Source organism: Mustelus asterias, chromosome 14 (assembly GCF_964213995.1).
Source record: "Mustelus asterias chromosome 14, sMusAst1.hap1.1, whole genome shotgun sequence".
Lineage (NCBI taxonomy): Eukaryota > Metazoa > Chordata > Chondrichthyes > Carcharhiniformes > Triakidae > Mustelus > Mustelus asterias.
Window position 1 is genome coordinate 51,104,303 of NC_135814.1, and position 16,662 is coordinate 51,120,964.

A 16,662-nucleotide genomic window follows, 5' to 3' on the forward strand; every position below is an offset into this window, starting at 1 on the left:
CACAGGTTAAAGAGATGTGTATTGTCTCCAGACAGGACAGCTAGTGAGATTTTGCACATCCAGGCAGGTTGTGGGGGTTACAGATAGTGTGACATGAACCCAATATCCTGGTTGAGGCCGTCCTCATGTGTGCGGAACCTGGCTATCGGTCTCTGCTCAGCGACTCTGCGCTGTTGTGTGTCGTGAAGGCCGCCTTGGGGAGCACTTCAGCGGTCATGGGCATTCAGCCTCTGATCTCCGGGTAAGCGTTCTCCAAGGCGGCCTTCACGACACAACAGCGCAGAGTCGCTGAGCAGAGACTGATAGCCAGGTTCCGCACACATGAGGACGGCCTCAACCGGGATATTGGGTTTATGTCACACTATCTGTAACCCCCACAACCTGCCTGGATGTGCAAAATCTCACTAGCTGTCCTGTCTGGAGACAATACACATCTCTTTAACCTGTGCTTAATGCTCCCTCCACTCACATTGTCTGTACCTTTAAGACTTGATTAGCTGTAAAGACTCACATTCCAATCATTATTCATGTAAATTGAGTTTGTGTCTTTGTGCCCTGTTTGTGATCAGAACTCCCACCGACCTGACGAAGGGCAGCCTGTTCCAAAAGCTAGTGGCTTTTGCTACCAAATAAACCTGTTGGACTTTAACCTGGTGTTGTGAGACTTCTTACTGGACAACAAGCCAGTTTGCTGGCATGCTTCCTCCCCTAAACCTTGCAGACATGGGATAACAAATTAAAGGGCCTATTGAGCTCGTGGTGCAGACACTGAATGGAATTTTCTAGTCGGCAGTCAGGTCTGCACAGAGGTTAAAGCATAGCCCAGAGATGGACAGAGGCAACCTCTCTGTGGCAAACTGGGGCCCACTGCTCCAGCAAACATTTCTGACCTCTCCCCATCACGTGGACATGTGGTTTCCCCTCCATCGCAGCAATCTGGTAAGTTTTATTCTCATATTTTCACAAAGTCTTCGGAGGGCTCCTCCATCTGCGATGTGCTCTCCCTACAGGCAACTGCAGTTCCCAACGCCAGGTGGTGGGACTGTTGATCTCTGAGGGCCTTCTATTGGCCCTCCAGCTTTGGGGGCCCACCAGCCTTCCTTAATTGGATGGTGAGCGTGCTTCCTCGCCACTAATTGCATGAGGCATCTGATGCTGATGCAACGCGGGAACAGAAATTCAGCCCCGTATGTAAACTTAGTTGATAGAGCACAACATGAAAGTTACAACAGCTGGTTTGTCTTTCTCTCAGACAATCACTGGCTTGCATGGAAAAGTAGGCAGAACATGCATATATTTGCACATTAATTCCACATAGAGCCTCTTTGTCTTGAAAAAAAAACAAATCCATTCTATTGTTCAGGCTACCTGAAGATGTCGGTGAAATTTATTTTGAGGAAGCAGCAGCACAATAAACAATAGTAACATGGAAAAATCAGAAAGCTCAGTGGGCTGGATTCAATGCAGCTGGTACAGCAAACTTTCCATGGTCAGGACAGGAAAACCTTTATTAGGTAGTCTGTCAATAGATTATACCCATTACACTAGGAGTGCATCCGGTGTGTTGACTGTATAAAAACACAGGGAAATTGTAGTCTTAGCGCCCAATTTTACCATTTTCATTCTAAGTGCTAAATCTGAGCACAATTCAGATCCGACTTGGAAACTTGCTCTCAGGCACCCCCATTCGTACTCAGCCTGAAAAAAACATCGTGAGTCCGAATTGCGCTGTGAGCAGGGCTTAGCGCGCCCGAAACAATCGGAGCTCTGAACTGCGCACGCGCAGTTAGAAAAAAATTTGAAAAAACACGCCACTGTCACATACCTCCCGAGCCGCAAAAAGCGGATAAAGCGGCCTGGGAGCGAAAAGCGGGAGCGATGGTCCCCACAGACATCACCCCACCCCCACAACATAACTTTCCCCCTTATCCACCCATCCCCCCGCTACCCAGACCGATCGTAACACCTGCCCCCTTCCCCCACACCGATCGCCTGCAGAGTGGCAGCGGACCCCCCAGTACCCACCACCCCACCCCCCCCCCCCACGTGCCCCCCAACAGAGATCCATCTGGCCTCCGCCCCCCCACCCCCTACCAGTGAGCAATCGGGCCTTCCACTCCCCCCTCCACCACCACCACCAGAGAACAATCTGGCCTCCCTTCCCCCGCGCCCCCCCCCCCACCCCCAGAGGTACATATGACCCGCCTTCTCCTCCCTCCCCACCCCCTCACCAGAGAATGATGTGGCCCGCCTCCCACTGGCCCCCATCAGTCAGACAACGATCTGCCCCCCCCCCGCCCCCCCCCCCACCAGAGAATGATCTGACCTGCCTCCCTCCCTCCCCACCATCAATCTGAGTCAGAGAACTGTTGGAAGCTCTGAACTTACCTCTTCAGCAGCTGGAGCGCCCAAAACAGACTTTTTGCCGAGTATATCTGTTTCACGCCGAATCTGGACGCGCGAACGCGATGGTAAAGGGGGAAATGCTGGTAAAATTGGGCGGGCAGCCCATTAATTCAATTGAAATACATGCAAATGCATTTAAATCACCATTGCACCCATTTCGGGCGCGAATCGGATCGCGGCCATTCCCGGGCCTCGGTAAAGTGGCCATCTGTGCGGACACGGGCGCGGATCGCGTTAATGGCCTCACGCCCAACTTTACCATGTTTTCGCGCCCGAAAACGGGCACGACGCAATGGTAAAATCGGGCCCTTAGTACCTGAGCCTGGGGAGTGATGTTGGGGGTCTCAGCAGAAACAACATAGTTTTGTTTGCAGAAGCCATCTTGCGAAGAGCTGCTTTAAAATTTGGATTTAGTTCTACAAAGCCCTTAGTTCATTAAGTGGGCCTCAGCCACTGGCATCCGGAGACATAGGACTTGTTGGATTAGGCGTACCTCCAGAAACCTTGTGGCTAGTCATTCTGAAGGCCCGTTACATATAGATCCCTGATGGGCTTGTCTGGCAAGGGGGGAGCAGTGCATTACTGCCCATGCAGTGATGGAAGAGAGCGTATGTCCCACACCCAGGATTAACCTAATATTGGACAGAACCCTGTATATTGGCAACATGGAGACAGCTCCTAGCTTGTACGCTTTACTGTATATTTGTGAATAGTTCTAAAAGGCAATAAATGCTTACAGTTAACATAGGTGTGACTCCAAAGACTTCTCGAGACCTCCCAAACTATGACCAACACCCTACACCATGGTGGCAGCTTGTGGACGAACCCTTTATCTCACAGAAAATGCAGTAAAAACCTGAAATTCTGCAAGAATGAGAAGAAAATCAGCAAAGCAGCCTGACCTGAAAACAAGGTCTAAAAGCAGAGATGTGGAGGAAACATTATCAGGAAAAATCTCCAAAGAAAGAATTGGAAGCTAAAGGCAGAAATTTAAAATTCTTTACTGTAGCAGAGAACTCCATTGAATCTCCTCTGAAGTCCAGCTTCTATTCTCAGAGTGCACAGTCAGCAGACCTAACAGGGGTGAGCTAAATCTTTTAAAATTCCAGGCTATGGCAAGTGCTGAGAAATCTTTAAATAATCCCGGGTCAAAAATGCAGTTTGAAAAAATCCATCTCTGAAACCCAATCCCGGAGACAGCACTTGAAAATGTGGAGGGCGATTCTCCCAGCCTGCTGTGCTCATGCAGCAGGCCGGTAGACATCAGTGGAGGCCGTTTCATGGGGCACCACAGCATCCGCGAGTCTCCCAGGCAAAGATTTTGAGTGTCATCAGCTCCGTGCCAGAAATCAGCGTGGAGCTGATTTCAATATTTGAATTGCGATTAGCATATCATCAGCGGGCCTGGGACTGAAGTCCCCAGGCTCGGTAGCATCTAGGAGCAAACTGCTCCCAAGGAGCAAACTGGCAATGCCCAAGAGGCACCTTGGCACTGCCCACCATGCATTGGCAAGGCCGGGGGGGTGGTTGGGGCCTATTGGAAGGGCGATTGGTGGGGGTGGGGGTTCCCATTGCCACTCTGCGTCGGGATCAGTGGCAGAGGGAGAGAGGACAGAGATCAGGGCTGGCCATCTGTGTGTGTGGGGGGGGGGGGGGTGTTCCAGGCTTCTGGGGTGGGGTCGTGGCTGCCAGGGGGAGGGAGGCTTGGGACTGTCGGGAGGTGGAGGGTGAGGACTGGCGGGGGGGGGGGGGGCGGTGGTCAGGTAGATTGGGCCCGGCCAGGGGATGGGGATATTGGGGCTGGCTGGGGGTGGTGGGAGACATCAGGGCTGGCCCGGAGAGATCCGGGAGGCTAGCGTTCGGGGCGGGTCGGGGGGGGGGGGGGGGGGGGCGGGGGGGGGGGGGGGGTGGAGGGAGGCCAGATTGTTCTCTGGTGGTTGGGGCGGCAGGAGGAGGCCCGATCGCTTACTGGTGGGGGGACGGGGGGGGGGGGGGGCGGAGGCCAGATGGATCTTTGGTGGGAGGCACGGGGCTGGTACTCAGGGGGTCAGAAGCGGCAGCGATGCAGGGTTGCAGGACAGGCCAGTGATCTAGAGGCCGACAGTGCAGGGCTACTGCACATGCGCCAATCTGTCAGAGTGGAAATCAGTCCACTCAGCGCTCTGCTGTCGGCCTCTTGGGCGGGAATAGGCCCTGACCCCTGATTTTCAGAGTAAATCCTGCTAGGGTACTCCGCAGTGCTCAGATTGTGGGAGACTCATTCTGAAAATCACGCTTAAAAAACCGGGAGTTGCTCCCATTTTCACGTGAATTGGGGACTTAGAATTTTTTGGGAGAATCCCGGCCGTGATGTCTGAGCTTGCTCCAAATTGGAAAAATTGATTAATTAAATTATCAAGGAGAATCACAGCTTCTAATCTTAGTTGGCAGAAAGCAGAAACCAGGATTTGACAGACTTGCGACTTTTAAGTAAAACATTGAGCAAGAGAATTCTGTATGCAGTCGATCCAGGTAGCCATTATTGATATTTTCTTCAAGCTAAGTGTGAACACCATTGTGTTGAGTGGACCTCATCAAAACCAGCAAGTGTGGGAAATCCCTTTGTCTCCAAGAGAACAGTGGCCCCATCTTCAAATTCAAAAAGCCCTTAAAGCAGAATCTAAACTTTGACCTTTTTAGCCATAGATCAGAATTCCACTCATTCAGAACAACTTGGACTTCATCATGGGACAAACTTAATGGAAAATTGGGCATCTTAGAGGAGAATTTCGAAACTACTGGGATACAACAGGTTCAAGTAGAAAATTAGAAAAAGTCCAAATTAATACATTTTTATACTGGTTTGGTGAACTTGTGGATGAATTAATCCTAATACAGCACATTGATGAATCCTCAACCAGCTTTGATGAAACATTAAAAACCTTTGATGAATGTTTTAATCTTCAAGTTGTGGAGCATGTGAAGAGTCTCAGAAACAATTGGCAGAAGTGCAATGCAGAATGTGAGCTTGTAAGATAGTGCAGGGAAATTAGCCTCTGCTAAGGAAAAACTGATCAGCGCAAAGAACCAACTTTCACATATGAAAGATGAGTTTAGAAAGGAAAAACAAGAACTGATGAGAACACTGGAATGTTGCTCACAGGAAATAGAACACTTGAAAGAGGACTTGAAACATTTTAACGATAAACTTGTATTAGCAAATTCAGCAAAGATGTTCACTTAAAATTTCATGAACTCCAAGCATCAAAAATTTCTAATAAGCCTCGTGCAAGGTGCATGGACCAGGAGAGAGAAATGGTGATGCATCAGAATAGTTGCTTGAAAGCAGAATAAACAACCAAACCTGAAGAACTTCATGAACTTTGTTCCAGTCTGAACAACATGAAGGTTATGATACACTATGGAACAGCAAATCCAGACTTTGAAAGTAGATAAGAAAGATTTTGCGAAACATAGAACTATAGAATCCCTATAGTGCAGAAGAGGTCATTTGGTCCATCGAGTCTGCACTCACGTTCCGGAAGAGCATCCCACCCAGGTGCTCCCCTCCATCCTATCCCTGTAACCCTGTTTAGCACAGCCAATCCACCTAACCTGCACATCTTTGGAGTGTGGGAGGAAACTGGAGCACCCGGAGGAAACCCACGCAGACACAGGGAAAACGTGCAGGCTCCACACAGACAGTCACCCAAGGCCGGAATCAAAACCTGGTCGCTGGCGCTATGAAGCAGCAGTGCTAACCACTGTGCCACCATGTCGTCGAAACAGTTTCACAATCTAATGAGTGAATTGTGAATCCAAGGAACAGTCAGTGACCATGGAAATTATTCCAACCAGAACTGAATGCCCAGGTGAAGTTGTCAAACTATAAGAGTTCCACAGATAATTCTGAAACAAAGACAACCCAACTTACCAGAGCAGAATGAAAAGATTAATTAGCTCGAAAAGCAACTGGGAAAGAAGGAAGAGCTCAAACGTTTGGGTAAAATTGTGAAATCAAATCAAATCAAATCAAATTGATAATGTAGTAATGACAATGTAAATGTATGATAGCAATAACAATGTAGGACAGAAGGTAAACTATAATCACTTAAAATACATTGCGTAAAGATTTGGGGGAAGGTGTAGTATGATGTTTAATGTGGGACTGAGTATCATATCGCATCTTCTCTGATGTAAGAGAATGCATGACCTGCGCCTCGGGTCAGTTTAATGTTGGATAGAGCAGTGTGTACCAGCAAGCATGGTGACAGCTCCTCAACTGTACCCGTTACTGTAGATGTGTAAATAGTTCTAAGAATCAAAAGACTTATAGTTAACACGTGTGTGATTAGAAGGACTTCTTCCGACCTACCTAACCATGATCAACACCCTACAACACTGGTAAAGAACAAAATTAAATGAATAGGTAAAAACCTACACTTAACGGCCACCCATTTACAATTTTTAAACAAGTGGAGCTTGATCCCCAAAGCAAAACTCGAGGATTGCATTCAATTCAATGAAATGTGAATTATTCAGTAAATCAATAGCCCTCATGTTATATCCCACATGATATAAATGGCCATTAATATTAAACAGTGCATCTTCCAAGTCATCAACATCATGGGACATTTATAAGTTTTCACAATATATAATTAAACACACATTTCTGTACTCACAAATAATAGTGGCCAAACCTGTCCATACCTGTTGAAGTGAAAATATTCCAACAAGGTATATTGACTTGGAATCTCATTTATGTCTTGATCCTCTCGATTTAAGTTTTGAATACCGTTCTGTATTACAGGGGTCGTTTCTCTGTGGTGAAGAAATGCATACAAAAATCAACCAAAAGAGAAGTTGCTGTCAAGTTCATCAGCAAAAAAATGAAGAAGAAAGATCAAGTAGCGCATGAGGCAGCAATCTTACTCAATCTACAACACCCACAATTTCCTGCAATATGCGACACATATGAGTTTCCAACCTGCTATATTTTAGTTCTCGAACTGTAAGTGTTGATTTTCTATGCTCAAAGAATTTGTTAGATAGAATATCATTTGCGTTAACCCTATGGGATGGACTTGCAGCTTTACTTTAGTCTGCCTAGTTATTCATTTAAATTTGTTTTCTTCCAAAGATCAAGAGTTTTGAGGTGGCACAGTGGTTAGCACTGCTGCCTCACAGCGCCAGGGACCTGGGTTCGATTCTGGCCTCAGGTCACTGTCTGTGTGGCATTTGCAAAATCTCTCCATGTCTGCGTGGGTTTCCTCGGGGTGCTCCAGTTTCCTCCCACAGTCCAAGATTTACAGGTTAGGTGGATTGGCCATGCTAAATTGTCCCTTAAGCCGCGATTTTACCAGCTCACCCTGCCCACCGATGGGCGGAGCGAGCCGGTAAAATCGCGCGAGAGCCGAGGAATCAGGATTGCACCCGATTTCTCGGCTCTCACGATCTTACCGGCACCGGATTTCCAGCGAGTTCAGCCTCTCGCCCATTTCCGGCGAGAGGCTGAATATTTTATTCAAATTTATTTAAATCATAATTTACATCTGTTTAGTGAGCCCAGGCGCTCAATCGTCCCGGCTCACTTGCCTTTGAGGCCTTGATGGGAAAGATTCTCTCTTGCGAGGAAAACACCTGCTCCCCATGAATGGGGAACAGTCGTGTTGCCCCCACTAGTAGAACCGGAGGATATGGAGGCCCCTTGCAGAGGTCGAGGTTGAGGAGGGGTGCCCTTTAGCCAATGCCAGCTTGGCACCTTGGCAATGCCCACCAGGTATCTTGGCACTGCCCACTGGGCAGTGCCCAGGGTGAGGCCTGAATGGGGCAGTGCCTGCAAGGGCAGGGACAATGGGGAGGGGTCAGAAGCAGGCTATGGGCTGCGGGGCCAGGCTGGGGCAGCCCAATAGAGGAGGGAGCGGGGCCTGAATGGGGCGGGGCCTGAAGGGGGTGAGGCCTGAAGGGGTGGGGCCTATGGGGTGGGGCCTTACGATGCGGGGCCAATGGGGCGGGGCCTGGAGGGGACAGGGCCTATGGGGGTGTCTGAAGGGAGACATGGGGGTGGGGCCAGGCCAGGCTGGCCCGACTGGGGAGGGAGGTGGGTCCTGCTGCACACTCTACAGCTGTGATCAGTGGGGAGGGACAGGGGGCCCGCTCCTGTTCTGCCTCCGATTAGTGGGGAGGAAGGGGAGACTGCTGCTGCCCTCCATAGCGATCAGTGGGGTGGGTGATCGGTTTGGACGGTGTGGGGCTCGTGATTGGCCATGGGCTTCCATGCGATTGCGAGGGCAGGGGACTGAGTTGAGGCTGGTTGCAGAGGCAGAGGCCTGACAGAGAGAGAGAGAGTGCTCTCTGTCACGCCTCTGCTGTCGCAATTGCGCCAGTGCAGCCACAGATGTCTGCACATGCACAATAGCTCCCCCTGCTGCCTGATCAAGCTGGCTGGCAGCTTAAGCCCCACCCACTGCCCCCAGCAGCTAGAAACAGTCCAGGCCATTTTTTCATGCACTAAGTGCATAAGATTGGGAGTAAAAACCCACTCAAAAAATGGATCTGCAACTCCCCCACTTTCACACTAGCTGGGCACTTAGGGCCCTATTCTCCCATCCCGCGCACATGTTTTTTGGCGTGTCGGATTGGGAGATGCGCTTGTCAGCCATTTCACGGGATTCACGCATGCGTTCCCGACATGTGCGCATCTCCCACAACTGGAGAACAGGTGCAATCGGGACCGTGCTGGAAACCGGCGCAAAGACAGGTAAGTGATTTAAATCTGATTTTAATCTTGTTTAAATGTCATTATCAGGCTCAGCACAGAATTCTCCGGGCCCGATAGCATCTCCCACCCCGCCAAGAATATTTCACTCCGGCGGGATATAGAGTAGCTCCCCACTTGCGGGGAACTAGCGGGAGACCCCACTGGAGTAAAGGGGGGCAATTAGGGCCCCCCAGGGAATTGTACAACAGGGGGGGTTGTGCCCCCTGGGCATGGGCACCCTGGCAGTGCCAGCCTGTACCCCCTGGTACTGCCCAAGGGGCAAAGTGCACATGCCCAGGGGGCACCTTGACACTGCCCACCGGACATCGGGTGGGGCCTAGGGTGTGGAGCCTATTGTGGGTGGGGTAAAGGGGCAGGGCCTAGGGGTGATCGGTGGGGGTGGGGGGTCCCGCTGCCACTCTGCAGATAAGATCATTCGGGGCTGGAGGGATGCCAGCGATCGGGGCGGGCTTGGGGGGGGGGGGGGTGGTCTGCTGGAGAGGGTTTGCCTCCTGTGGGGGGATCTGCCTCTCAGCGGGAGGGTTTAGCAGGGGCATCTGCTGGTGGGTGAGGGGGATCATCACTGCTGGGGGGAGGGGCTGGTGATTGTGGTGCTCCAGGATCGGGGGGTGGGGTCGGGGCTGACCCAGGAATGCTTGTGCAGGCCACGATTAGGCCGCGATCGGGCCATGGTGGGTTGGGGGGATGCTAGAGGGGAGTACTGCAGGGTCCTGGGCTGGCCAGCTCAATCGCTGGCCAGCAAACTGCAGTCTGACAGTTCAGGCCACTGTGCATGCGCAGTGATCCGGAACTATCAGACTCTGGCGTGAACAGGCCCCACTCCCCCGAGTTTTTAATGATATTCATGATTGTGACTTCTGCATTGCACAGAGTGTGGGAGATTCGAGTCTGAACTCCCACTGAAAAAACAATCATGAATTACAACATTTTTCTCGCCAATTCAGCACTTAGAATTTGTTTGGGAGAATCAGGCCCATAGAATTCTTCTCGTAAAATTTTGCCCCTAGAATCCAAAGATATGTAAGTCAGATGGAGTAGCCATTAACTCTGATGTTCGATATTGCAGAGATAGGGCGGGGGAGAGAGCCTGGCTATGATGCTCTGTCACAGAGTCAGTGCAGACCCGATGGGATTCTACGAGTCTATGATTTTTTCCGTTCTCTTGAATCTTAGTTTTCTCTCCTCTTCTCCCTATCCTTCAAGCCCCTTTCTGGGAAATGGTTCATGGGAGCCATGTTCCTTTGGCACCTTGCTAGGCTCTCATTATTCCCTAAAAGCACAGACAATGAATGTTAGCAGGCAATTTGGCCACATAGGGCATCACTGTCAAGCTCAATTCTGTTCTCGCTCAACATCAGCACACGCACCTATTAGCAGGTATCACTGGACAACAGTTGGCAACAGGGGCTCCTCACCATTTTTACTGTCCTCATCTCCTCCATAATTGTGAGAAACTGAAAATAATTATAGCATCGCTTCATCAAATCTGCACTGACTGGAAGTTTAGCCTGCTGCCTTCCCGGAGTATAAAGTTCAGCAACTCACTGCCTTTTCCAGTTGAGTCATCAGGGAAACTCAGACATTTGTAATAGTATTTAAATGATTTATTTTTAGTAACACACACAAGCAGTGCCTGCCCACGCTTGCCAACGGTTCAGTCTTATATATTTACTTTAAACAAATACATTGCTACCAGTGATAGGCCCAACTTTAGGGACAGTGCAGTAATGTAAATGAGGCACAGAGTTAATATCACCCTAGGTGGCAAGATAAATGCTGATAAAAGAAGAGTGTTCCATATGTCCGTTTACCAGCAGGTTCGGCAGCACAACCAACCACTACAGCCTAGCAGTGCACATGACCATAATATGATTAGGCAGTCAGTACAGTTTTATGGCAAGGAAGTCATGCTTGAGTGTGCATGGAGTAGGGAAGGGAGAGCCAGTGGATGTCATTTACTGGATTTTCAGAAGGTATTCAATAAGATGCCATTTAAGATGCACAAGATTCGGGCTCATGGGGATTATGGATGACAGCATGGATTGATTAATAGACAGAAAACAGAGAGTGGAAATAAACAGATCATTTTCAGTGTGGTGTAACTAGCGGAGCACCTAAAAGATCAGTGCTTGGACCTCAGCTATTCACAATCTGCCTCAATGATTTAGGTGAGGAGGTTGGTGTGTGATGTGACAAAGTCTGCTGATGATATAAAAGCAAGTTGCGATGAGGGCATACAAAGGCTGCATAGGGAATATGGACTGGTTGAGTGATTGGGAAAGAGGATGGTAATTGGAGTACAGTGTTGGGAAATGTGAACTTATCCACTTTGGTGGCTAGAATGGTAAGACCGAATGTGAGAGACTTGCTACTTTGGATTATCTGACCCAATATCGCCTTATTGTGTCTCATGTCATACTTTGTTTAGAATGTTCCTGCAAAGTGCTTTGGAACATTTCATCACATTAAAAGTGCTACATAAAGATCCTTGTACACAAATTACAAAACGATTCACCTGCATGAGGGGCAAGCAATTAAGCAGGTAAATGGCCCGTTAGCCTTCATTGCAAGGGGAGGGTGAAGTAAAAGAACAAGGAGTGTAGAATTTTCTCTTGGGGGATATCGGATCAACCATCCATTATATCCTGCACTTGATATTCAATTCCATTGCAGTTAGCAGAATTAAATATTATGCACTCCATACACTGGGTTGCCCAACCGCTACTGCCCAAAACAACTTTCTAATCCTGCAAATCTTGCTGCAATTATGTAAGCTTTGGTGAGCCTGCACCTGCAATACTGGGTGGGATTATCGGGCCTCGCTCGTCCCTAAACTGGAAAATCCCGCCGTAAGGTCAATGGACCTTTCCGTGGTCTGCTCCTCACCCGCTCCGATTCCCATGGGTCGGATGGTAAAATTCGCACCGCTGTGTTTAGTTTACTCTCTTTACCTAAGAAAGAATATACTCGTGTTAGAGGCAATGCAACAAAGGTTAACTGGATTGATTTCTTGAGTAATACAGCAGTATTATGTGCAATGTTTGAGTAGAATTACCCATATCCTGTTATGTTTAGAAGAATATGAGAGCTGTTCTCATTGAAACACATAAAATGTTTTAGAGGGTTTGACGAGTTGTTATTGTTCCCCCTGGCTGGAGAGTCTAGAACAAGGGTCATAGTCTCAGGATGATGAGGCGGCTATTTAGGACTGAAGTGCAAAATTTCTTCACTTAGAGGGTTGAGAATCTGTGATCTGATTGAATAGCAGAGCAGGCTCGAGGGGCTGAATGGCCTACTTCACTCCTATTTGTTCCTAATTCTTTTTGTGATGGTGCTGTGCTGTAGAATTCACCCCTCTGTAAACATGGCCAATTCCTTAATATGGGAGTCCCTGCCAGAGGTCGATTATATTACTGCCGGGAACCATTTCTTGAAGTTACTTGTAAAATACATGTGGCACTAAATTGAAAAGTCCAGATGAAAAAAACCTGTGCAGAATTCCAAGCTCAGTGTGTTGACATGTTTATGTTTTATAGAAAGTGTTGGATGATAAATCATTGAAGGTTATATGTTATAAAAGTTAACACCTGTTGACTTCAGACATTTTCAATAATCTCTTCAAATGTTCCTTTTACTTGGCACTTGTTAGTTGGATCTGTTGAGAAAGATTTGGCACATTCTGCTGAACTAACACAGACCAAAAACCAGACTAATTGATCATTGTGTTGCTGTTTACAAAATGGGTATTCCATTCAGGAACAACGACTGCTCTTCAAAATAATCACAGAAACCTGATTTAGGCTTGACTTTACTTTTGCTAACCTAGTGCTTAAAATTGTTTGATCCTTTTCACTGTTTTTTCCTAATTTCAGGTGAATGCATTAGTAACCACCTTCTCGAGGGTAATTAGGGACGGGCAATAAAAATGTCAGTCTGGCCAGTGGCGCCCAAGTTCTGTTAAAGAATTTGCAAAAATAAACTATCGGCACTGATGTCAAACCTCTGGCGCTTTCCCCGCTGCACATTTTTGAGCCTTTATTTTTATTACTCCTTATTTTCTATTCTCTGATCTATTTTAATCCGTTTTCATTAATTTAATTTCTCCAAGATAAGGGTTGGATTTTACTGCCCACCCCCAGGTATGGGGTGTGGGAGGGGCGGGGGTTGTAAAATGGAATGGGCACCATGCCCAGTGTGCTGTTGAAAATCACACAATGGCTGCATTTGATTTTAGTTTCAAGCAGATATATTTAATGCACCAGATTTCTTTTCTTTTGCCATTCACTGCTCAGTTGCTTTCCAACGCAATCACACTGCAAAACCAATATGCCTATAATTGATTATAGAGTTATTCACAAGTCCTTTAAAAGCCTTTTACCACTAGGCGTAATTGCAACCACATCTAAATGTTTAAGACTTTTAAATGAATTTTGCCAGCGTCAGAGCCTAACAGGAATTTTCAATGCATTTTTGAAGATAATGGTGGGACTAACTCACTGGGGGGTAATTCTAACCTACCCAGTGGAAAACTAACAGAATATGGTGCAACACATATTTTATGCCCCTGTCCAATTTTACTTTCCATTGAAATCATAGGAGTAAACATGTAATTGTGTCTCGCCCAGAGCTCGTCTTAAATCAGTATTCCACAAAACACTTTTATAATGAGACATCTCATGTGCTCCAAAGTACTCAGAAATGATGTATATAATACGTGTTTAACATTTCAAATGTAAAAAATTGAAATTTATTTTAGTCAAAAACCCCTGTTAACTCTCCCCCTGCTTCATCCTTTGTCACAATTCAGATGTTTTAGGGTATAATATTTAGGGTATTCTAAATATTTCTGTTCTTGTCTCAAAGCTTGGATAATGGTCGCTTGCTTGAATTTCTGGTAAATCAAGGGGACCATTTGGAGGAAAAGGTTGCCTTTTACATCCGGGACACCTTGGAGGCCCTCCAGTATCTACACAACTGCAGGGTTGCTCATTTGGATTTGAAGGTAGGACTTAGCCCAAACAAACAAATCAATGTAGGATTCTTATATGTCCTTTTTCAATTGATATTTTCTGAAATTTTGTTGTATCAAATTCAGCATTGTTGATACTGCTGCTGGCTCTGCAAAATCCATTGGGCCCAACCCCAATCACATACTCCAATCTCCCTCCCGCCCCTCGACTAAGCACCAGTTAATTCCAACCACAAATCGCCTTTGCTTCCTTGGTCCAGTCTTCCTCTCTGTTCCATCCAAGTCCCATTCCCTGACCCATATTCCCCAGTTTCCCTCCCTCACCAGGACCCATTCCTACCTCCCATTTCCTGTCAAACCCCTCTCTTCGATGTTCCCCCTTTCCCCAAAGATCCCATTCTACAACTGCCCCCACCCCTCGTCTCCCTGTATCCACAGCTTTTTCTCTCCTCATATTTCCTTCCCCCAATTCTAAGTCTGCTGACTTTCTCGCATCCCCCAATCCCCTTATTTCTTGCCTCTTTTCATTCGCCCAGCCCCATGCATTTTCGCTTTGTGTCTCTATCTCTCTCTCCAATCTCCTGGATGTTTCTTCACCAGCCAGTATGGTTGTGACTGGCTCTCTGTGGCATTAGCTGACTCTCTGTGGCACGAGCTGGCACATCACAGAGAAAGGGGCGGCATGGTGGCACAGTGGTTAGCACTGGTGCCTCACAGCACCAGGGACGCAGGTTCAATTCTGGCTTGGGTCACTTGTTTGCGTGAACTTTGCACGTTCTCCCTGTGTCTGTGTGGGTTTCTTCCGGGTTCTCCAGTTTCCTCCCACACTCCAAAGATGTGTGGGTTAGGTTGATTGGCCATACTAAATTGCCCCTTCGTGTCAGGGGGACTAGCAGGGTAAATGTGTGTGTTTACGGGGATAGGGCTTGGGTGGGATTGTTGTTGGTGTAGGCTCAATGGGCCAAATGGCCTCCTTCTGCACTGTAGGGATTCTAAGATACTGTTGTGGCAGAATAGTCTAATCCCTCAGGTTGTTAGCAGCATTAGCCAGAAATTTTATGGCCCATATAATAGGATAAAAGCCAAATACTGCAGACGCTGGAATCTGAAGCAAAAACAGAAAATGCTGGAAAATCTCAGCAGGTCTGACAGCATCTGTGAAGAGAGTATAGAGCCAACGTTTCGAGTCTGGGTGACCCTTCAGATCTGACGAAGGATCATCCAGACTCAAAACATTGGCTGTATTCTCTCTCCACAGATGTTGTCAGGTTTATGGCCCACTCTGGGAGACTCCTGAACAAACCAAGATGATGATAACATGCGCAGACTAGAATTCTAACAGCAAAGGACAGGCACACATTGGAACTTCTTTGCAAAGGCTGAAGAAAATTTTTGACATATCTTTAGACAGCTAGAAACCTGTTCAATGTGAATGATTAACGGTGGTCCTGGAGGCAGATGTCTGCTCATACACAAATACACGATTGAGGAATGGAGTTTCCTATAAAATGATCTTTTGTTATTTCTCTAGAGAGAGAGGACGTAGGAAGTTGTAGATTATTAGACCTATTGCTTCACATCATGGATACGCCCCATATAGGCAGGAGGACGTTAATTTGCATTCACACAGGACAAAGTAGACAATGGATGTGTCACTGTTTCAGCTTTATTAATAACTATTTTCCTTTCTAACAGCCAGAAAATCTATTGATTGATCTTCACACACCTGTGCCGCGTGTCAAGCTTATAGATTTGGGTGATGCTGTTCAAATCACCACTTATTATTATGTCCACCAGTTGCTGGGAAATCCAGAATTCGCAGCCCCTGAAGTAATCCAGGGAACACCTGTTTCACTAAGTACAGACATCTGGAGCCTTGGCGTCCTCACTTACGTGATGCTGAGTGGGGTGTCGCCTTTCCTGGATGAGAGCGTAGAGGAGACGTGTATGAACATTTGTCGACGAGATTTCAGTTTCCCTGACGAGTACTTTCAGGGAATCAGCCATGTTGCCAGAGACTTCATAAGGGCCCTGCTTCAGGGAGATTTTCGCTGGAGACCCACGGCAGCCACTTGTTTACAAAATCCTTGGCTACACCCTCAGAATGACAGTTACTCCACAATCCCACTGGATACCTCACGGCTGGCTTTGTTTATCGAGCGGCGCCGACATCAAAATGACGTGCGTCCTGTCAGCAATGTGAAAGGTTTCTACCCAAGCAATCTTGGATCAAGGATGTGAAGCAACAGTGACCTGTACATAATGAGTCACTATTTTGCTGAACAATGCGTTGAGAGTGGTCGCACTCCACTGTGCTGAAATACTGGGCCTGAGCACAACTTGAATGGGTTTAAACAGGTTTACGTTAGAATATATATATCGAATGTTTCTGAAGTATTATTCTTGGGGAAACATGGCAAACCAGATGAGCAAATTTCAATCTCCTTACTCAAGATTGAAGGCAAATGTTTTGACCTTTTAAGAAATTAACATTCTTTGAAGTTTTAAAAAGCAGTGAATTTTGTAA

At 47.3% G+C, this 16,662-nt stretch overlaps 1 protein-coding gene across 1 annotated transcript in view; it reads left to right on the plus strand.

Moving 5' to 3' along the window:
• kalrna (kalirin RhoGEF kinase a) overlaps positions 1–16,376 on the plus strand; it is a 790,772-nt gene extending 774,396 nt beyond the window's left edge. The window contains exons 57-59 of the mRNA XM_078228353.1: positions 7,196–7,396; positions 14,030–14,168; positions 15,831–16,376. Coding sequence (XP_078084479.1) covers positions 7,196–7,396; positions 14,030–14,168; positions 15,831–16,376 — 886 coding nt within the window. The remainder of the gene's footprint in view (positions 1–7,195; positions 7,397–14,029; positions 14,169–15,830) is intronic.
• The last annotated feature ends 286 nt before the right edge of the window (positions 16,377–16,662 follow it).